The sequence below is a fragment of the Haliotis rufescens genome, unplaced genomic scaffold (assembly GCF_023055435.1).
Source record: "Haliotis rufescens isolate VD_foot unplaced genomic scaffold, xgHalRufe1.0.p SCAF_11, whole genome shotgun sequence".
NCBI lineage: Eukaryota > Metazoa > Mollusca > Gastropoda > Lepetellida > Haliotidae > Haliotis > Haliotis rufescens.
The window spans coordinates 10,391,966-10,415,016 of NW_025963791.1; the positions used below are offsets into that span (position 1 = coordinate 10,391,966).

General features: G+C 40.2%; 3 protein-coding genes across 4 annotated transcripts in view; 2 read left to right on the forward strand and 1 right to left on the reverse strand.

Moving 5' to 3' along the window:
- Positions 1-1,910, reverse strand: part of LOC124146351 (delphilin-like) — a 65,497-nt gene extending 63,587 nt beyond the window's left edge. For both annotated transcript variants that reach the window (XM_048392206.1, XM_048392205.1), the window contains exons 1-2: positions 1,776-1,910; positions 263-758 (exon numbers count right to left, since the gene is read on the reverse strand). In XM_048392206.1, the coding sequence (XP_048248163.1) occupies positions 263-629 (367 nt within the window). In that variant the 5' untranslated portion in view covers positions 630-758; positions 1,776-1,910. The remainder of the gene's footprint in view (positions 1-262; positions 759-1,775) is intronic.
- A 50-nt stretch (positions 1,911-1,960) lies between these two features.
- Positions 1,961-20,415, forward strand: LOC124146352 (palmitoyltransferase ZDHHC4-like). Its single transcript, XM_046516601.2, has 6 exons — positions 1,961-2,127; positions 4,659-4,905; positions 10,026-10,099; positions 11,399-11,703; positions 14,166-14,413; positions 16,544-20,415. The coding sequence occupies exons 2-6, from the start codon at positions 4,777-4,779 to the stop codon at positions 16,841-16,843; spliced, it is 1,056 nt and encodes a 351-aa protein (XP_046372557.2). The 5' UTR covers positions 1,961-2,127; positions 4,659-4,776; the 3' UTR covers positions 16,844-20,415.
- Positions 20,416-20,418: 3 nt separating this feature from the next.
- Positions 20,419-22,796, forward strand: LOC125377970. Its single transcript, XM_048392207.1, has 2 exons — positions 20,419-20,881; positions 20,954-22,796. Exon 2 carries the CDS (start codon positions 20,961-20,963, stop codon positions 21,861-21,863), a length of 903 nt encoding a protein of 300 aa, XP_048248164.1. The 5' UTR covers positions 20,419-20,881; positions 20,954-20,960; the 3' UTR covers positions 21,864-22,796.
- Positions 22,797-23,051: the final 255 nt, after the last annotated feature.

Consider the following 23,051-nt stretch of genomic DNA (forward strand, 5'->3'; position numbering starts at 1 on the left):
TTATATATGCTTGTTCGTCTGTTGTTTAACGCACACTCGGCAATATTCCTATATGACAGTGGCCTGTAAATAGCCGTGTCAGACTAGACAATCCAGTGATCAGTATTGTGAGTAACAATCTACGCTGTTGGGGTTCATGCATGCAATCAACCACTTCACCGAGCCTGAACCCCTTATCCATTTAAGCTCACCTCATGACCAGCATAGGTTGCTGGAGACCAATTCCAACCTAGAATCCCCACAGAATAATTTCTATACGCACCTATCCTCAGTCCAGCTCTGTAAGCTGGGCTTCCGAAGTCCACGGCTCCCACAACCAGCGGCCGGCCTTCCACAAGAGTAAATCCGTACCCTGTTGCATTGCGGGCAGGAATATCCACTTGACACAAACACGACACAACCTCCACCCCCGGGGGCTGGGCACGGCTTTGTTTGGCGAGTACTCGCAATGATTCTGCAGACAGAGACGTCACATCTCGTCCTTCCAACTGTAGAATCTGGTCTCCGGGCATAAGCCCTGACCGATGAGCAACACTGCCTTTCTCCACATAGATAACATAGCATGGACCACGCCCATATATCTGAAAGCCATATGACAGGGGCCACTTCACTGGCACCCTTAGAGGCATGTTGTTAGTTAAACGAGTCACAAATTACAGTATTTGAGATGGTACTGAGATTGGGTGTACTTCAACGGCAGCAGTATTTCTTATTCCATTCGTTCTTTAGGTATAGTCCATTTTGTGGTCGGCACAAATCTGAAATTTAAGTTCAATAATATTTAAAATAAATTCTTCTTAAAAACAAGTTAAATTTCATACTAAACCAGAGTAAACCTTGATAAATCTGCAGTGAATACAGGGATAGACATGGCCACTAGACCGTTAAGTAGTCCGAGACTAGTGAAAATCTAGGGGGACTATCGTTGTTTTATCCTAAAAATTTACAATTTACATAACCCATAATGAACAATGGCATCTATCCCTGGAATCTGATTAATACTTTTACAATCATGTTTTCCCATAACATATAAGTTTACCACTGTATAAAACACTATGAAACACACAAACAAACATGCAACATTTCTCTTTTACACAAACAGAAGTTCTGCATCTCTTCAAAATTTACCGTTATGATCCTGAACCAACTCAATTAGGTCAAAAGTACAGTCACCTGGCCTTACTCATCGCTCCAGGTGTTCATCCATTATTCACCATCATCACATTAATTTAGACACTCAGCGTTTGATTTGGAATCTCTCCACGCTGGTGGAGTTCATCACAACCATGTTGAGGCAAGAATATACTCCCTTATGCTGAACTCATATTCTCGGAGATATCCGCCACATACTCTGTTATGTGTCTTACACTGACATGCATGATATTTATATACTGAACTATTAGGGTGTGTACTTGTAACAATCAATAAAGCCATTGTGCCAAATGAAGAATATATTATTGAACAGGATAACTGTAATTGTAAAGCATTGTTGGAATATATGCCTGTGTTCCTTCCAAAAAGATATAACTCTACATTCTATCTCTTAACGGCAACAATATTTGTAAATATTCTATGAAAATATTAAAAAACCCTTAAGGTTTTCAATTCGAGAGTATTGACAGAAACACACTCGTATATCAGATGGAGAAAGTCATATCCAGAATATTCTCGATAAATGCATTGATTGTAAAGATCTCATAGCAAACACATTTTACTTTCACTTGAAAACAATCTAATCACGTGATATGTGAAACAGTCAAATTTAGAAAAGTTACCTTTGAAGCTGTTTCCTCGCAGTCAACCACAGTGACACACATTTACCTGTCCAGCACGTCCGATCAAACGATGATGCCTCACCGCTGCATGGTGAATAAATCCCATATCGATCAACAGCAACAAGTTGCGTTCGAAGCTAGCGCGCTGATCAATATTATGTCACGTGACGCCACGTGAGAAGCTGTTGATGTAAACTTCCGGTTTCACACGTGCATAAGAATGGCTGCCGAAATTGTAAACACGCCGAGAGAGCAGCGTTTATTTTGACGATCTGCGGCGTCCTGGCAACGGGAAAGCGCTGGCGCTGTTCTTCAGATGATAGAGCAGAATATGCTGCACGTGGACCCAGGGGTAAAGCTTTCTCTACTTGTTGATCAGGAAGTAAAATAGAGCTTTGGTATCGCCAACTCAAATGTCGCGTGTTGTCGATACGTCGCAGATGTCATTTTTGTGGTGGAAATGAATCTTGTCTTGACATTTGACAAATCGATGTATCATGTCAAAGTCACCTTGTCAAAGATATTTCTCTTCCCAAGGACTTATATTTCGATATAAATTTGTAAGATGACTAGCCAGTTTGAGGTGATACTTTCTAATTCAGACGTCGAACATACTATTGATTCCCAATAATTGAGATAACAGCAATGATATGAGAGAATCATGACGTTAAGTTTGATTCATCCCTGAGTGTTGGCGATTTATGTCCTCATAAAAGAACTCTGGAGGCAACGGTCGGCGAAACTTCAATCATGCCTTCTACACTAATGAAATGGATGCTCTGTTGACAGGCATGGAGTAATGAGACAGCTTCTGTTATTTTAGACATATATCTTGTTATTTTAGACAAATATCTTGTATACATGCTGGCATCTTGCCACTTTTGTATCTCCTTTTAGGGCAGTTTTTAGACGTTTATGATACAGTGAAGATAATGAGGCTAGAATACAAAATAAGAGATGTGCACAAGCTTTGTTAAAGTTTATGAATTTTTTGCCGCCTTGCTATAATAGCAGGAGGTTTGGGGGGCTTGCCTCCAACACAACACCTTGAAGCAAATGCTGTCACAAGTACATGTCAGTTTAAGTTGCCAAAGTTACTAAAGAGTATGTTTTGTTTTTTAAATAATGGAAACATAAATTATAGGGGCACTGATCTACAGCAAGTCCCCGGGACTGGTTGTTGCCTTTGTTATTGTTTTTTTGTCCCCATGAGTACCCGGATGATATAGCAGAAATATAGACTAGTTCGCGACCTGTGTTGCGCCCTTTGTAAGCACATTATTGATTGTGTAAGGGCGTATGGTCACATTGATCAACAAACTGAAATACAGTTTATTATTGAAATAAAAAAGGAAATGTAGGTATCTTTGCATTGGTAATGGTTATGAAGTTTTGATAAGGCACTTCCTTGGTATTGTGTGGTTTTCGTTTACACTATTTTGACTTGCAGTGCAAAATAAATATTTCACCTGAGCATTGCTTATTTTATCGTGTGTATATTTTATAGTCAAAATGTGTAACATTTCCACTTAGGCAGTTTATCAAATGCCTAAATATTCAGTTATTTTACAAATTGACTGAAAAATCTGTCAATTTATGTTATTATGATACCAAATTCTAAACATTTTTATGCTTTAATTTAATCACCCAGTGACTGAAAATGCTTGGCTTAAAAGAAAACGAAATTCAAAGTACATTTCTGTAGTTTGGGCTTCTAATCCTATCATAATTAGTTTACTGTGATGTTTTAAGCCCCTTTGACATGTTTGAACATCTTAAGAATTGTTAGTCAATCTGATAAATAAATGGACAGATGTTTCAGTCAATTTGTAAATTAATGAAATATTTTGATATTTTTATGAATTGCCCAAGTGAATCACATTTTATACATTGACTGTAACATATACATGCCTACAAACGAAAAGGCTTGTGAAAACAATGTCTGTCTTGCATTGAAGAACTTTTCAACGAAAACATAGAGGAACAAGCATGATTCTATTCAATGCAACTGCAAATGAAAGAAAACACAATGCAAATATCAGAATTACAGCCTACCAAAGTTATATGTATAAATTTAGGCAGCTACCTTCTTCAAGGAATGTATCCGTGAATATCCACGTAAAGGAACAATATGCCATACATCTACATGTGTACCAAAGAAACTTATTCGATGTCAATCAATGTATTATCGGCTAATCCTTTGAACAAAGTATGTTGTTTTTACATCAGCCCTTCATGCCCAGATATGGGTGTATTCCATCGGCTTTAGTGAACCTACACATGTAAACACTTACTTCTGACAAATCCACTGTGCAAGATAACAGTGATTAATCAATCAACATATTTTCTGTTGATCCTTTGATGGCTAGGAATGATCCATTGATTTACAACAAAGTAAATCAACTGATCATTCATCTCTTGCTGGGATGCCACGTGCATGTTACATAACACACATTTCACCTCACTCCAAACCTGGATTCAGATTGAATAATTACCCCAGACACAATAAATGCCAAATGGGAACCTTTATCAGGTAATCTAAGTGGTGCTACCACTAATTATACCTGTAATAAACTCATTAACTGAGCATCAAGTGAATGACGACAAATACACAAATGTAGGGTTATACCAGATGACAAAAGTAGTAATGGTATTATCCACACAATCCCTGCAGGGATACCTTTTTTATTATTAAACTATAACCATCAGGGGTATTTCCAAATATCGACATCCGATGAGCTTCCGACGTTCTTTTTGTCTGGGCATATTGTTTAGGCTAAAAAAATGAATTAACATGCGCCCTTTGTCAAAATCTTTCCTGACTATTTCATGTTAAATCTGTAATGTTGTAATCACATCACATTGATTTCTTTCTATCTGCAGGTGACAAAACTGTGATGTAGTGCTTATAACGTCTTCACGCCAGTAAGCCACCGTTGATAGTAGTGCGTGACCTTACCCATCGGCCTTGACCCGACCCGACCTACCGACCTGCGCCATCATGGACTTCATCCTCCTCTTCACCATCTACCTTTCCCTTTTTGGACTGTTTGTTGTCTTCTACTTGTTTGGAGATCACCCGTTGCTGAACAGCGGGGTGGTTGGCAGACTGAAGGAAAACGTCATACAGGTACTGAGTATGCTTGGAAATATTATTATCCCCTGCATAACTCCTAAACCATTCAATATTTTTTCATGGAACTTTGCAGGTTTGTCAGGTACAAGCTGAACTGGTGCCTTTTGCTGTTTAGAAATTTTTATTTTTTACGTTTCCATGGCAACAAGATGGACTGAGGTTCCAAACTCTTCTTTTTTTTTACAATTTCCATGACAAGTTCCACCTCGGTTATAAATGGTTAGGGTTTGTTTAGATTTAATTATGTCATAAACTCTGCAACAGGGGCAGAGGATATAGCCACGTTAGTGGCAAACTCTTGTTAAACTTCTGATGTACCAGGGGGCACGGGTGGCCCAGTCGTCTAAGGCGCCGCGATTCGTTGTGCAGAGTTGCGTCCCTTGGGCACGCCAGAAACTTATGATTGTGGGTTCGAATCCCGGTTCGCCCCAATTATGTTTCTAGGTTTGACGGCACCATACCCGTGCTCGTGGGTTTCACCGAAGTGGTAAACGTCTGAGACCTGCATCACTTTGGGCTTTCCTCCCACATTAAGCTGACACGCTGTGATATGACTGGAATACTGTTAAAAGCGGCGTTAAACCAAACTCACTCACTCACTCACTCTGATGTACCAAGCTACTCCGTGGCATGTTACGAGCATTTCATTGATAGGTCCTATATCGATAACATGGGTTATGTGTGTCAAGACAGGATGTATGAGATCGAAGGTCGAGGGTGTATACACATGTTCGGGTGGTAAAATTCTCCACATCCCACTCCTGTGAGAAATATGTCATTTTGAGTTCCTAAGTTTCAGATTTATTTTTGGTGAAATCTTTTAGCGTTACAATTAGATCTATCTTGTGACTGCCATCATATTTGTGTGGTAACCCGAAGTACAAACAGGGTCAGTTGTCAAGTGACAAGTGACACCACATCAAACATAATAACATGGCTACTATTCGTTACCTCATGTACATCCATACAGGCATGTCGGCCAACTAGTCTGTCTCACAATCCCTGAACCATAACATTTTCCCTTTTGCCCAGTCCTTACTGTAATGCTATAGCCCTAAATGAAGCAAGTCTAGATTTTCTACAGGTACATTGGGGCTCCTTTTCTTTATTTATATGTAGTTGCTTGTTTCTATCAAAATTTTATGAAATTCAGAGACAAAGGGTTAGTCTCGCCAGTCGTCTTGTATAGGTTTTTACAAGATGGAAACTGGCTTGCCAGCTAGAATCTTTAACGAGTAATGACAAGATGATACAAATATACATAAGGGTGACATGTACAATGGTATGAATATAAATTATAAAGAACTACTTGAATAAGTCATAGGTCTCAAGTCACTGTTAAATTGACTTAAATGTACTAAATATGTTGATTTAAACATATTACATTATGAAAAATCAATTGGGTTACAGCGGTTAGGCACTAGTCCTATAGTCCTTGCCAAACTGCCCAATAGTTAAAGTATCATGAAGACGAGTAGAAATTTGCCCTTTTTAAGGGTTTCGCTGTATGTTATCACTATAAGGACTAGTGGATGAAAACTGTTTGTTTCTAACGTTGAATTAGTCTTTTGAATGGCATTTAGAAGTGATACACATTAGGAAGAGAATTTATGGAATTTATTGACATCCATAACTTCTCTTCCTTAAATGGATTTGCCACATATGATACACTTACGAGGCCTTCTATATACATTTCATTACATTATGGTTATGTTCATGTATAACAGAGATTGTACATTTATGAAAAATGATAGTGCATTACAGGGTTTGCCCTAGACATTAAAAATTGGGAGTCATTATGACCCCCAACTTTTCAGATTAGGAGTCATTCATCAATTTTTGGGAGTCATATTAACTAATCTCAGAATCTCGCTATCAGGATGAAAAATTAAGTAAACATAAACAAGGTAAGATTTTAACTTTTTATATTCTTCATTATTTTAACTGTAACATAAATATCTTTGATTCACAAAGTCAAGTATATTGGGCCTAATACTCGATAAATCTTTTTTTACATTATGAATCATAAATAACTTCTATTCTAATCTTTTTGGAAACTGTGAAAAGTGCAACGTAGATCGTGATAGGTACTAGGCAGAGCATGTATACTGTTGTGTTGGTCGTCTACCACCTGCGACTCGACCTTCGTTAACTCTTTCAACACCAGTCAAACAGAAGTGTTTACTGCTGTGACACCGAGTTCCCAGAGACTCTTGTGTGATAGATGAAGCCAACATTTATCAAAGAAAATACCTGCTTGTAAAATATATTTGCCACTACATGTTATACACCATTTGAAAGGTCTGATCCTATGGTTTATAAATATGAAAGTTATGTTTTTCACATTATATAGAATAATGCATTTACAACTTAATTAAGTTCGTTGTAAATAAAAAATGTAAGCTAATACGTTGTTAACATCCAGATTAAGGACCAAGGAAGCGAAAACTTGACGATTTTCGGCAAATATAAGATTTCATAAAATCCACTTACCTATTTCTGTTTTATTTTCATTGTTTATGTAATTGGAAAATCATTTTAAAAAGAATTATACCCATTTCCCGATAACAGCGGCTGTCCGCTCAGTAACAAGAAGAAATACCCCCGTTTTCGAGGCTTCGTATGAATAACACGTTCGTCGAAGAATGGCAAATGACACATCGCTAGAAAGCTTATTCCTTTATCTACACGCTCGTAACATCGGCTGTTTTTTTTCGTAGTTATAACAAGCGATTTCATTGGAATAAAATTGATTTCCAATGACGCTTTCTTTCCGAAATCTGCTACAAGTTTCGCGATTGGTCAATTTTGAGCACGTGACCTAAGGCAGCCAATCAAATTACAGCTGTGATACCAAGCTCGTGTTTGATAAATTTCAGAAGTTGGCGAAAGGTTTTTGTTAAATCGTTATTCTGAACGTTTTAAGCAGGAAATCACGATACATATTAAAAATATGGAACTTCGTGAATGTATCGTGCTAGGTTACGAGCTGTGACAAAGATTTTTCACGCATATATTTTTGCATTAAACATCTTGTCCGAGCCGAGAATTCAAGGCGACGAAAGCCGAGATGTCTTATATTACAGGCGATCGCACAAAAAGATGGAAATAATAACTTAGATGTAAGCTTGATTACTTTTAGATATATTTTTGTTGATTTTATTTATTACTTTGTATAATATATTTAAAGATTTGTTTAACACGCCTTTATTTTGCTCTCTGACATGTTCGATGTGGACCCGTTGTCGAAATGTGTGTCCGAGAATTTTATTTTCAACAACATCGCGGGGAAATAGTGAATATTTTTTTAATTTATCGATAAAAAATTATAAATTGAAATGGAATACGTATTTCAGACATTGTGAAATGTGATAGATTTAATAAATGAATGATATTACAGGTAGGTCCATAAAAATATATACTATTTTAACGTGACTACGGCTTGGCCGGTTAACCCGCTTACGGTGTCTGGGGACTCGAAAACCGGCCTACGGTGTTGAAAGAGTTTACCGCTGATCATCTATAACGCTCATCAATTATTTGGACCCCGAAGGTAGCGTTGTAACGAGGGATCACTGTATTTTCTTTCTGACAAACGGAAAGGTCTCAGTTTACTAATTGTAATGGCTGTTTCATTGCGTCAACACTGACGCAGTAGAAAATATTTTTAACGTATTTTCAATTATTTATGCGTCAAATACGCAGGTTTTCTGCGTCAGGGCGAACCCTGGCATTATATTTATGTACAGTCTAGGGCTGGGACAAGTCCAAATTTACTACCCAGTTACCCGACCCCCTATTACTAGACCCTACCCAGGTACCTGCTGTAAGTATCAAGAGATGGGTACAAAATGTCCGATTGGGAATAGTTTGACTTTCTGTCAAAGTTTAGACACACATATAAAATGATCTGGTCATGCATACACTAAACTTGACGGAAGTTTTATCTTTATTCAAACCTATAGAGGTCAAAAGGAATGGGTGCAGAATCTGAAAGAAATGCTAACGTTAATGACTTGTAGCGTAACCATAGAGTTATAGATAATTTGTGTCATTAAACAATATGTCACATGATAAACAATGGGTCCGGGTAGTCCTGTGGGTACCCGGGTCCTTCTCGGTACCCACCCGACCCGAGTACCTGAGTAACCCGTCCCAGCCCTAGTACAGTCAACACTTATATGTTTGAGTTGGGCGACTCTTCACTTTTTTTTATGATGGAATGTCTCCCTCAACAGTCAAGTGTCAAGAGTTCATGTATTGTGTCAAGTATCCTGTCATGATGTCACTATCAAGATGTGTATTGTATCACAACAAAGTGTATCCTAACAGCCCTAGCAGGGATTCATTGAACAGCTGGCCCGTTGGCTTGTGGCCAGTTAAAATTACAAAGGGCTTGCTGAAACATAAAGTAGATGGCCCATCTTGCTTGTCAAAATTTCACCCCTTCTCTGTGTATGTTTAATATTTTTAACTGGACACTGCATGTGACTCGTGTACTTTGATGAGAAAATATTTAGGGTGGAGATGAGGTCGTGTGAAGATCATCTCGGTAGAATGACATAATCAGCGTCCGTTTTGTACATGTTGTAATGTACAACAATGTGTGTGCAACCACATCTTTATTTGCTCATTAATCACAACAAAACGGGGCAAATGGAAGCCATCATATAAGTGCAGGAAATGACAATTTAGGGGTGAGGAATTCTAAACTTTTCAGAGCCCCCTGGGTAACTCAGTCATGGCCTCAAACATTTAGTTTTGGGCCAGTTAGTTTGTAGAAGGGCCAGTAACTTTTGAAAGGAGCAAACCCTTCTGGTTACATTCAAATTTGTTGTTAAATCTGCCCCTGCCTAGCACTTGGATACCTTTGTAAAGTCTTGTCATGTCATCAGTAATAGCCCCTGGAAAAGAACACAAGAGCACAGTTTAGAATATGTCAGAATAATTAATGTTTCTTTGAAAATGGTTATGAAGAAATGACTTCATACAATTTGTGACCATTATCCTTTGATAAATGAACAAAACATTTAATTGGGCAACTGGTGATAGAATCAGTGTGTGAGGACCTGGGTGTAACTTGATGTAATGTACTGGTGATGTTTGTGTTTCAGACTGTGATGTTCTGCATCCCAAGCTCAGTCCTCCAGATCAGCTCAGACACAGCACACTATCTGTTTAATACAAGGTAGGGACAGTAGTTAATAGGGAGGTGGGTTGGTCTAGTGGTGGAAGCTTTCGCTCATCATCCTAAAGACCCGGGTTCAATTCCCCACATGGGTACAATGTGTGAAGCCCATTTATGGTGTCCCTTGCCGTGATTTTGCTGAAATATTGGCATAAAACCATACTCACTCACTCACAGAAGTTTATAAGACTCAGTTGTCCTGTATTAATTCAGCGTGGGGAAATATACATGAGCCTTGCTGTCTGGAACCTTGCTCTTATCGGATGTCAGGAGTACATTTCTGCTGTAACCATGAATTATGTGATCTCTACACTATAAAGCTGCCAGTTGGTGTTGTCACAGTCTCTATCTCCTACCCATGAAAACTGTACACCGTTAACACCAGTGTAGAAGAAAAATAAGATAATTATGAAGTAAGGAAAGATTATCAGAATGTGTAAAATTGATGCACAGTCACATGATTCAATAATAAATAGATATAAAATATATTCTGCTGACTGAATATGTATGAGTTGGTATCAGAATTTGCATGTAGCATGTGTTTAGTAATGCAAGACATATTTTCAATTGGCTTACAGAATCCACTGACCCTTAAAAATTAAGAGTAAAAACCAACAAACTGAAAGCCCTATTTGTTTGTTCCTCCAAATGCATACTTACATGTTCACAACAGATAAATGTGTAAACAATACGTAAAACTGCAAGATCAACATATGCAGATATATTGCCTGAACCAAAAACAAATCTAAGGCTAAAAAAATAGTATTGGTTTTCAGGCACCGCCCTCATCATTGTAAAGTTCGCCCACACGTTTTGTTTAAAAAAACAAAACCCAAATCCTGAAATATTCCTAGTACAAGGGTAGTCAAATACTGTGTTCCAGTGTTTTACTCACCAAGGAATACATTGATGTAGGGAGGCCCTTTCCCAGGTTGACTGTACACACCTGTTTATTTTGTTACATACTTGTTTGGACAACCAACTCTCTCTCTCCCCCCCCCCCCAAAAAAAAACCATACAAAAAAAACCACCAAAAAAAACCACTCCCAAGCCATTGCCTTTTTTTTTAAGCCTAAAATGTCTATTATTATTATTGTTCCTTCCAAACATGCCAAACATGGCTACTATTCAGGATTGTTTTCCTATGGTGCAAACAATAAAGCAAGTTGGCCCTGAGCTGTTTATTTACTGTCACGCTCCAGGACTGAACATAAGCTAGCTTTGTTCTTCAGATAGTCATCATTCCTAGTGTTGCCGAAATCAGGATACTGCTGTAAAAACATGCTCCACCTCTTCCAGGAACCACATCATGCAGTGTGTGTTTGGTCTGTTGGTTCTTCTCGGCCATGCTATCTGGATGTTTGATCTGCTCCCAGTCTTCTACACCCTGGACCCCGACGCCAACCACATCATCGTTCCCATCTCCATCGCTTTCATCAACCTGGCCTGCTTTCATTACAGCTGCACCACCAGTGCAGGGGAGATAACTCTGACCAACCAGGAAAAGCTGTTTTCTGTGTACAAGCCCGATAAGCTGCTGTACAGATCAGGGGCTGTGTGTTGTACATGTAAACTAGAGAAGCCCCCTCGGTCCAAGCACTGTAGTAAGTGGACTGGGTACCTTAGGGCTACAACTGTCATAAGTCTTTGTCAGAGCTCCAGATAAGCTTTTGGTGTTGTGGGTATTTTACCCATGCATTTTAAGATCATGGGGTATCAGTAATTCTATCTGGGTATTTAAATTTCTGTTACCCACTAGTTTTTACACATGTGGGTATTTAAGTTAAATATTTAAAAAACACTATTCATCTAGTCCCTGCAAACTGATGTCGTGTGGGTTTGAGAGCTTTAAAGGACTCAAAAATACCACGATACTTCCACAACAAAGTGTGATGGGTAATGATTATGATGTAACTGTCATCGTGGAGTTTGGCAAGGTTGACGGAATGCCTGTTTATAATTTCAAAATAAGTTGCTGATTTGCTAATCGAATACGCAGGGTTACTTCACAATATTTTGATGATACGCACAAGTTTTATTTTTGTAGCGTATCTGTAATGTTTGTTGCGTATTTGATACGCTTGGATATTATTTTACTGCATATTTCTGCATTTCTGATGCATATTTTACACAGATACCCAGCTTATCTGGAGCTCTGCTTTTTTAAGGTATGGGAGTAACGACAACCTGAGTGCTAAGATCGCTTTGTACGACGGCACCCTGGAGAATAGTATAATGTGCATGGTTCAAAATTACTTATATTAGAGGACCAATGGCATGGTTCATATCATAGATGCACAGCTCTGGGTGTGGGTCCAATCTTGATTATTTACTGCTGCTGTCATATAGCTGGAGAATTGCTGAGTGCGATATTGATATATAAATATGCCAGTGGTGTAACGATACAGCGATACAGTATGGTATCATGATACGAGGCCCACGATTAGAATACATCGATTTTCAATCCCTGTTTCGCGATACATACCATACAATACATTACAAGGTATATTGGTGTTAAATGCATTAATAATAACAGAAACTGTTCAACAACCAGTTTATGCAGAATAGCTAGTATTTCCCGATTGACTATAAACAACATAACCTTCACAGTGCCTCAAGTCTATATGTGTATGCCTTACATTGTCCCATCTTTGATCTCTGAAATTAAAAAACAAATGACTCGGGGTTGTGATTCTCCTGGAAAAAGAAAGAATATCAACTTATGAAATAAAAGTGTTGTATCGGGATATGTATTGTATCACGACCCCACCGTATCATTACACCTCTAAAATAGACGTAACGGCACAGATCATTTCGTATAGGCACAGTAAGGATATGTTTCTCGTGACTGAACATGCTGAAGGGCACACTGAGAAATCTTATGTTTTCAGTTCAATGTGATGATGTACATCACATGAAGCCAGTGATAATTGTGCTTTAACAATAGGGGGCACAGGTGGCCCAGTCGTCTAAGGCGCCACGATTCGCTGTGCAGAGTTGCGTCCCTTGGGCTCGTCAGAAACCTGTGTTTGTGGGTTCGAATCCCTGATTATGTTTCTAGGTTTGTCAGCACCATACCCGAGCTTGTGGGTTTCACTGAGGTGGTAAACGTCTCAGACCTCCATCACTTCGGGCTTTCCTCCCAAATTAAGCTGACACGCCGCGATATACCTGGAATACTGTTGAAATCGGCGTTACCCACCCACCCACCCACTCACTCACCCACCCACTCACTCACTCACTCACTCACTCACTCACTCACTCACTCACTCACTCACTCACTCACTCATGACAATAGTTATCTGGACAAGCATGTTAAATGAACAAAGGAACAGGCTTAACGTGCCTAGTGCACAGTAAGATGCATAAAATAAACCCTGGATCCAGGGTAGAATAGGTCTTAAGCAATCCATGCGTGTTGTAAAAGGTGACTATGCTTGTCGTAAGCGGTGACTGACGGGATCGGGTGGTCAGACTCGCTGACTTGGTTGTGTGTCATCATGTTTCAGTTGCGTGGATCGTTGGAATTAGACAGACTTTTCTTTAGGATAAATAGTTACTAATAGCTGTGTGATTCTGTGAATATCATATGTTAGGAATAAAAATTGTATTACTTGAGCCATTGGCTGGTGTAATACATCATGACACATTTTGTATTTCTAATACATGATATTTTACCACATGAGGGTAATGATCTTATCATATTATGTCATTCTTAAAATAATTGATGTTTAGCACATATTTTTTCTCCGTGAAGTGTTTGAGTTAACCACCACATTCTGCTGAATGATGTGCAGTCATATTTGTCGTCATAAAGTATTTTCCTTCATTAGGATGATTTGTTGAGTGAGTGACTGAGTATGGTTTTATGCCGCTTTTAGCGGGGGACCAGAAATGGGCTTCACACATTGTATCCATGCCGGTGAGTCGAACCCTGGTCTTCAGCGTAATGAGTGAACGCTTTAACCACTGGGCTACCAAACCACCCCACGATGATTTGTTGATGTTTTGTTCTGTTTGTGTCTCCTGTCTGATGTGTACACAAACTACATGTGTTTCCTTGCAGGTATCTGTGACAAGTGTGTGCACCGCTTCGACCACCACTGCGTGTGGACCAACAACTGTGTCGGGGCAGCCAATGTCCGCTTCTTCAACTCCTTCCTCGTCTCCCTTGTGGTCATGTGCCTCAACGGGGCCTATATGTGTTTCCGGGCCCTGTACCTCATCGTCATTCGCATGAAGCTGCTGCAGACATCGTACGTGGACATGAGGACGGGCGAGGTGAAGCCCATCTCATTAGCAGTCTTGTGTCAGGTACGTTTTAACTTCTTTAACATGATTAACGTGTGATGAATGTTCCCCAAATTGTTAAAATATTGAACTGAATGTTTGAATTTAAGCTCTCTATTTTTATACAAGAATATCTCTAATATGCCTTCACTTAAAAATGGCATTAGTAAACTTTAAATTGTATTTCAGCACCTGTTTTTCTCTGAATCTCTGTTTCAGCACCTGTTCATGAAGCAGTCCTGTTTTTAGCACCTGTTCATGCAGTATCCCTCTGTGTTTCAGCACCTGTTCATGCAGCAGTCTCTCTGTTTCAGCACCTGTTCATGCAGTATCCCTCTGTGTTTCAGCACCTGTTCATGCAGTATCCCTCTGTGTTTCAGCACCTGTTCATGCAGTATCCCTGTGTTTCAGCACCTGTTCATGCAGTATCCCTCTGTGTTTCAGCACCTGTTCATGCAGCAGTCCTGTTTCAGCAAATGTTCATGCAGTATCCCTCTATTTCAGTGCCTGTTCATGCAGTATCCTTCTGTGTTTCAGCACCTGTTCATGCAGCAGTCTCTCTGTTTCAGCACCTGTTCATGCAGTATCCCTCTGTGTTTCAGCACCTGTTCATGCAGTATCCCTGTTTCAGCACCTGTTCATGTAGCATCCCTCTGTGTTTCAGCACCTGTTCATGCAGTATCCCTCTGTTTCAGCGCCTGTTCATGCAGTATCCCTCTGTGTTTCAGCACCTGTTCATGCAGCATCCCTCTGTGTTTCAGCACCTGTTCATGCAGCAGTCTCTCTGTTTCAGCACCTGTTCATGCAGTATCCCTCTATTTAAGCACCTGTTCATGCAGTATCCCTCTGTGTTTCAGCACCTGTTCATGCAGTATCCCTCTGTGTTTCAGCACCTGTTCATTCAGTATCCCTGTTTCAGCACCTGTTCATGCAGTATCCCTCTGTGTTTAAGCACCTGTTCATGCAGCAGTCTCTCTGTTTCAGCACCTGTTCATGCAGTATCCCTCTGTTTCAGCACCTGTTCATGCAGTATCCCTCTGTGTTTCAGCACCTGTTCATGCAGCAGTCTCTGTGTTTCAGCACCTGTTCATGCAGTATCCCTCTGTGTTTCAGCACCTGTTCATGCAGTATCCCTCTGTGTTTAAGCACCTGTTCATGCAGTATCTCTCTGTGTTTAAGCACCTGTTCATGCAGCAGTCTCACTGTTTCAGCACCTGTTCATGCAGCAGTCTCTCTGTTTCAGCACCTGTTCATGCAGTATCCCTCTGTGTTTAAGCACCTGTTCATGCAGCAGTCTCTCTGTTTCAGCACCTGTTCATGCAGCAGTCTCTGTTTCAGCACCTGTTCATGCAGTATCTCTCTGTGTTTAAGCACCTGTTCATGCAGCAATCTCTGTTTCAGCACCTGTTCATGCAGTATCCCTCTGTGTCAGCACCTGTTCATGCAGCATCCCTCTGTGTCAGCACCTGTTCATGCTGTATCCCTCTGTTTCAGCACCTGTTCATGCAGTATCCCTCTGTGTTTCAGCACCTGTTCATGCAGCATCCCTCTGTGTTTCAGCACCTGTTCATGCAGCATCCCTCTGTTTCAGCACCTGTTCATGCAGCATCCCTCTGTGTTTAAGCACCTGTTCATGCAGCAGTCCTCTGTTTCAGCACCTGTTCATGCAGTATCCCTCTGTTTAAGCACCTGTTCATGCAGCAATCTCTGTTTCAGCACCTGTTCATGCAGCATCCCTCTGTTTCAGCACCTGTTCATGCAGTATCCCTCTGTGTTTAAGCACCTGTTCATGCAGCAGTCCTCTGTTTCAGCACCTGTTCATGCAGTATCCCTCTGTTTCAGCACCTGTTCATGCAGCATCCCTCTGTTTCAGCACCTGTTCATGCAGCATCCCTCTGTTTCAGCACCTGTTCATGCAGCATCCCTCTGTTTCAGCACCTGTTCATGCAGTATCCCTCTGTGTTTCAGCACCTGTTCATGCAGCATCCCTCTGTTTCAGCACCTGTTCATGCAGTATCCCTCTGTTTCAGCACCTGTTCATGCAGTATCCCTCTGTTTCAGCACCTGTTCATGCAGTATCCCTCTGTTTAAGCACCTGTTCATGCAGCATCCCTCTGTTTCAGCACCTGTTCATGCAGTATCCCTCTGTTTCAGCACCTGTTCATGCAGCATCCCCGCTGTGTGTTCCTGGCAGCATCCCTGTCTGTGCTCATCGTGCTCCTGGGCACATTCATGGGCTATCATCTCTACCTAGTGGTCACCAACCAAACCACCAATGAACGATACAAAGTGTCATATCTGGCTGAGAGGGAATACATTGAAACTGGAGATGCTCAACGGAGAAAGAAACTCCTGGCTCATAGACCCTATGATAAAGGCCTACTGCAAAATATTTCCGAAGTCTTATTCCCTTGGAGTGTCATCAAGTCAGCGCTGAAAGCCAAAGGGAGATAACTCTTTACATTCCTATATCCATCACTCAGGATCCTTTCAAGGCAGTTTATCTGAATGCAAGATAACCCAGATGTGTATGGTCCATGCCAGGTTTTCATGTGTATACATACATGCTGAATGTTATAGGGTCTGTAGTATTTTGTTTACACTTAAATTTGACTTATTGCTAACAGTATTAATCTAGACGCCAAACTGATTGTAATAATACTTGCTTTGAAGGAGTGCTTGAATTAAATCATGAGGTAAATGACCATATCTCAAGTATTCTCATGGTCGCATCTAGTATAAGCTTGTGTCTCTTGTTATAGAAATGCATTTGTAGTTATTCCATAACAGGAACACTCAAAAGATAGTCATGACCGTTATGAAGTATATAAAAGTAATTAAGCTGTGATTTCAGCGTTAAAAACTAACAGTCTTAGTCCACTAGTCCTGATATTGATAACATATATAGCAAACCCATTTGAAAAGGGCAAATTGCTACTAGTCCTTATGATACCTTAACTACTGGGGAGTTCGGCAAGGACTACAGGGTGCCGTTGTACAAAACAACCTCAGCGCTGCGACTGTCGTAAGTCTATGTTAAGGTATGGAGTTACGATCACCTTAGCGCTAAGATCGCTTTGTACAACGGCACCCAGGACTAGTGCCAATTTCTAACTCTGGATTTAGCTAGAAACAAATCACATGCAAATGGCATTAGGAAACTTGAGAAATCAGGATTTTAGCAATACAGTGTCCTAAAGTGTCGATTGTATGATTCAGACTACATCATGAGCATCTGTTCATGAATCACACCTTCCATCTTATGTACTGATACTCCTTCTTAGATCTGTACTAACATGCTTCGGAGGGGAGATGATGACAAGCCGTACATGAGGATGCTCATGATGTGGGTATCCTTGAGTTTACAAACTGTAATATGTAGATAATTTATATTGTAGTATATAATCTATATCATGTATATATTTTCTTTAATGCCTTACTTTTCACCATGGTACTTTTCATCCTTCATGTTGATGTTGATGATGATGATGATGATGTCATTTTTCATTTTTTGTGATAGTTATGTTACAAATTGTGTTGAATTTATTCGTAACCAGTAGCCAAATTCCAGTTGTTAGAGCCTTACGCACATCTTTGTACCAAAGCTACGTGATATTTTTGTACCAGTTCGTGTAGTTATTGATAACAATACCAAAAACAATAACTTTTTAACTGTGGTTGTATTGTGTTAGGTGAACTACAAAGCCTTGTTTGTGAAATTCCTTACAAGAGATCTCCTAAATTGATTTGACAGTGGAGCATGGGTAAGAATAGCTTCCAAGCAGCATGAGTGAGGTGAGTGAATTGCATCGGATGGTTAGACTCGGCGTCATGTTATTTCATGTCGTCATGTCCTGACCGGCAGTTGCTCAGTGTCTTCAGTCACTGGTGTGTCTCATCCAGTGTTCAGTACTTACAGGACTTCTTGCAACATAATGGAGAGTTCAGGAACATTCTTTCACTCTCTCCGAGATATGCTCTGGGAATGTGTTTGTCTCATGAAATGAGGCTTTAATATTCAAGTCTTTGAAGACGACATCACACGTGTACAGTCTCTATTTATATTTGCAACCCAGTTGAGCACAGCCTTTCTCTCAGGCTCTGTTGACACTAATAATCACACATTTCATAGTGTGATGCCAGTATTAATAGAGCTTTAAAAGATGTTTGCAGTGTAGGATCAAACATAGACTGTCTTCATTTCAAGTCATGTAACCACCGACCTACCCTGCCGTCCATCTTCCATTACGTTTAGATGGAGTTTGTGAGATTTGGAAGAGTTGAGTTATTTCAAGATGCATCATCTATACTTGGTCTGGCTTTTATACACTACATTCCTCCATCTCATGAATACAATCGTTCGCATTACATATCTATTTTGGTCAGCTAATGAAATCGGGTAGAAGGCAAGTGAGGTGTACTCTACTTTTGTGGACCCTATTTTCACCGGACATTGATTCATTGTGTATCGCTGCATTGAATATTTCAATTATATGAGGGATGTGTGTATAATGATCAGGTGTGGATCAGACAAACCAGTGATTGATATTATGAACAACATCCTATAGGGCTGAGACGAGTCCAGTCCTGGGTACCCACTACCTTATTACCTGACCCTACCAGGGTACCCACTGTAGGTCTCAAGAGATAGGTACAAGATGTCCGATTGGGACTTATTTTACCATGACCCTGGCAAAATGTATTTAGATACATGTATTAAACGATCTGGTCATGCATACACTGAAGTTGACTGAAGTATTATCTTTATTCAACCATATTAAAAGTCAGAAGGAATGGTGCATGGTCGGAAAGAAATGCGAAAATTAGTGACTTGTAGTGTAACTATAGAGTTATAGATAAATGTTGTCAATAAACAATATTTCATGTGACTAACCACGGGTCAGGATAGACCTGTGGGTACCCGGGTCCTTCTCAGTACCCACCTGACTGGGGTACCCAAGTTACCCATCCCAGCCCTAACATCCCTATGCGGTTGGGTTACGATGACATGCAATCAATCTGTGTCTGTGGTTGATAAGGGAAACATTGCTGTTTATTCACAGTACACTAAGCACTCATTTGTCAGTGCTCTCGTTGGCATCGTGGACACATCTTCATGGATAATGGAGGAATGTACAGTATACGAGGCTGTGAAGTATTGATGATGTACGAACTAGATGGTGTATGTGCTTTTATACCTTTATATGCTGTGGATGTCAATATTAGTGTAGTACAGTCTGAAACACAGGTTAGACAAGCAATGAAAGTGTGTTGTGCCGTCATTGTATTGTGATCTGTTGCTACCCTCCCTCCGTGTAAACTGAAGTGGAGGATGGTGTACTAGCTTCATAGTCTTCCAGTTCTGTAATGAATTTCCCTGTAATGATTGATGTTCTCCCACAGGATTGAGTATTTCCCTGTGGGTAACAGTGTCACTTGTCGCAATAGAGAACATTGAATGATGACAGTGATGTGTTAACCATTAGGCAGGACTGCAGGGTCCAACCAAGCTGTAAAGATGCATCTTTCCGAGGCAAGGGAGTTAACTGACTATAAAAATCCAGTTTCTACCCTTGCCGAACTAGACACAGGAATTATGGAGTTATGTTTTGGCTGGACTAACGAGTCAATGCATAGTCAAATCAGAATCATGTAACGATGTTGACATTCTGTTCATAAACTTCAGTGCAGATTTCAGACAATTGCAGAATTTGCAGAGCGTGTGTACCGTCATCTGGGCTTCAACAGATATTTTCCAAATCTTTTCTGTATTTCATGTTTTTAATCAGGTGCCCAAGTGGTTCCATGCATTTTGCGTTGTAAGACTCATCTTATTACAGTAAATATCATGAGTATAAATCAGATCATTTTCACTGGGCACCGCCATTTTGTTTGAAGCAAATGCAAATGATATGAGAGGTGGAATCTGATTGGTCTGTCGGAGGGTCATAGAAGTGATGTAACTCATAATAATCACTGGTTGCGCTACAATCGAGCCACATAATTCCAGCCTAGATTGTCGGGGGGGGGGGGGGGGGGGGGGGGGTGTGTGTGTGGAAAACTGGGCTTTTTTAGTCAGTTAACTGCCTTGCCTCGGGAAGATGTAAAGATTCCACCTCACCTGTTTCATTAGAAAGCCACTTTCTTGCCCTGATTGTCCTGTAAGATTTCTATTTGTTGGCAGTTATCAAACACATTAAAACTTGATGAAAACACTGCTGATTAATCTTACTGGTATGTCCATTGTTCCATTGTGAGTCAATACCAGCAATAATGCGTCATGGTATTCCACGCAGCAATAGGTATGTACATCTTGTTTGTCCAGCCATCCAACAACTACTATGACTGATTGAGGTATGGCCTGCAACTCAATCCTTCCTTCCTGTGTCATACAGTAATTACAGCGTTGGTTTGTGTGGTAAACTGGTGTGGAGGTACATGCTTCAGTGTGTCAGTCAGTGAAGAGGACAGATGTGTTGCAGCAACTGTCAGGCTCCTCATGGAGCTAGATCTCTACACTAGTGTCAGGCTCCTCATGAAGCTAGGTCTCTACACTAGTGTCAGGCTCCTCATGGAGCTAGATCTCTACACTAGTGTCAGGCTCCTCATGGAGCTAGATCTCTACACACCTGTCAGGCTCCTCATGGAGCTAGATCTCTACACAACTGTCAGGCTTCTCATGGAGCTAGATCTCTACACAACTGTCAGGCTCCTCATGGAGCTAGATCTCTACACTAGTGTCAGGCTCCTCATGGAGCTAGATCTCTACACAACTGTCAGGCTCCTCAAGGGGCTAGATCTCTACACAACTGTCAGGCTCCTCATGGAGCTAGATCTCTACACTAGTGTCAGGCTTCTCATGGAGCTAGATCTCTACACAACTGTCAGGCTCCTCATGGAGCTAGATCTCTACACAACTGTCAGGCTCCTCATGGAGCTAGTTCTCTACACAACTGTCAGGCTTCTCATGGAGCTAGATCTCTACACAACTGTCAGGCTCCTCATGGAGCTAGTTCTCTACACAACTGTCAGGCTTCTCATGGAGCTAGATCTCTACACAACTGTCAGGCTCCTCATGGAGCTAGATCTCTACACTAGTGTCAGGCTCCTCATGGAGCTAGATCTCTACACAACTGTCAGGCTCCTCAAGGGGCTAGATCTCTACACAACTGTCAGGCTCCTCATGGAGCTAGATCTCTACACTAGTGTCAGGCTTCTCATGGAGCTAGATCTCTACACAACTGTCAGGCTCCTCATGGAGCTAGATCTCTACACAACTGTCAGGCTCCTCATGGAGCTAGTTCTCTACACAACTGTCAGGCTTCTCATGGAGCTAGATCTCTACACACCTGTCAGGCTCCTCATGGAGCTAGATCTCTACACAACTGTCAGGCTCCTCAAGGGGCTAGATCTCTACACACCTGTCAGGCTCCTCATGGAGCTAGTTCTCTATACAACTTCACAATACGGCTGAGACACTGCCGATGTGGCGTTAAATATTAACTCACTCACTCTCTATACAACTAGCATACTCCTCTTGGTTTTTTTGGATCCATCAATTATTCTGTTGAATTAGCTAAGCATGTGTTTAACACTATATTTTGATTATATCTGTTATGAACTGACCTTCCTTTCATCATGTTTGTGATGTCTGTATCATAAGGTGCGTGGGCCAGGGGCATATTATAACTCTGATCTTTGTATCCTCATGCAGTGCTTCATCATAAAAAGGGATCAACTTGGAGCTACATTGAGCATGTTGAGCGTGCTTTATGAACACTTGGCAGATAGCTCTAATAGCTTATCTGCATCTTGGTGTGACCCTCGAGGCTCCTATTTTTAATCTTAGCATCCCATGGTGTATTTCATTAGCTAAATCTCAGAACTCTCAGTTCTATAATTTGATGGTCAAAATTTATGTTCTAAGATGCCCTAATGTAATGTTGTATGTTTTTTTTGTTGAAGAGTTTTTGACACAATCTTATTATTTTCTTGTGATCTTGAAACACTGGCTAATTATCATCATTTAAAAAAAATAAGGATTTCTTCTGACCTTTTTTTGGCTTAAATTTGGACCGATGTTGATGGCATTTATATCCCTGTCCTGTGTTGTGATATCGGCATGAAATGTCAGAAAATCCCAATATGGCTGATAAAAGATTCAGCTGAATAGATCATGATAATAATCCATCTATTATTTATCACATATATTTATACATCATAAACATGATGCAATGCAAAGAAGACAAAGAACCAGTCTCAGAATGGCTTCTAGTAGCATGTTATACATTTATTAGATAAGGAGATAATCAATGTACACATGGATAAAAGAAAATCTATTTCATGTGAAATGTGAATTTGTTTTTGTATTTACATGTGCAAAAACATTAAAGTCATGGACAATTTATTCTTTAAGTTTTAAGCTAATCCTATTGATCCAGAGGACATTGTGATCAGGTGAAAATAATAATAATATGGATAATTTTCTTTGTTGTCACATTACACACGGTTGTCTTTCAGTTACTTGGTTGTGAAATATTTATGATGTATGCAAGAATCTTATGAACTGTCATTTGATTATCACAGAAACCGCTCAGTTATGACTGATAAAACTCAGTATGGTGAGTGAGTGGGTGAGTGAGTGAGTGAGGTTCATTCCGCT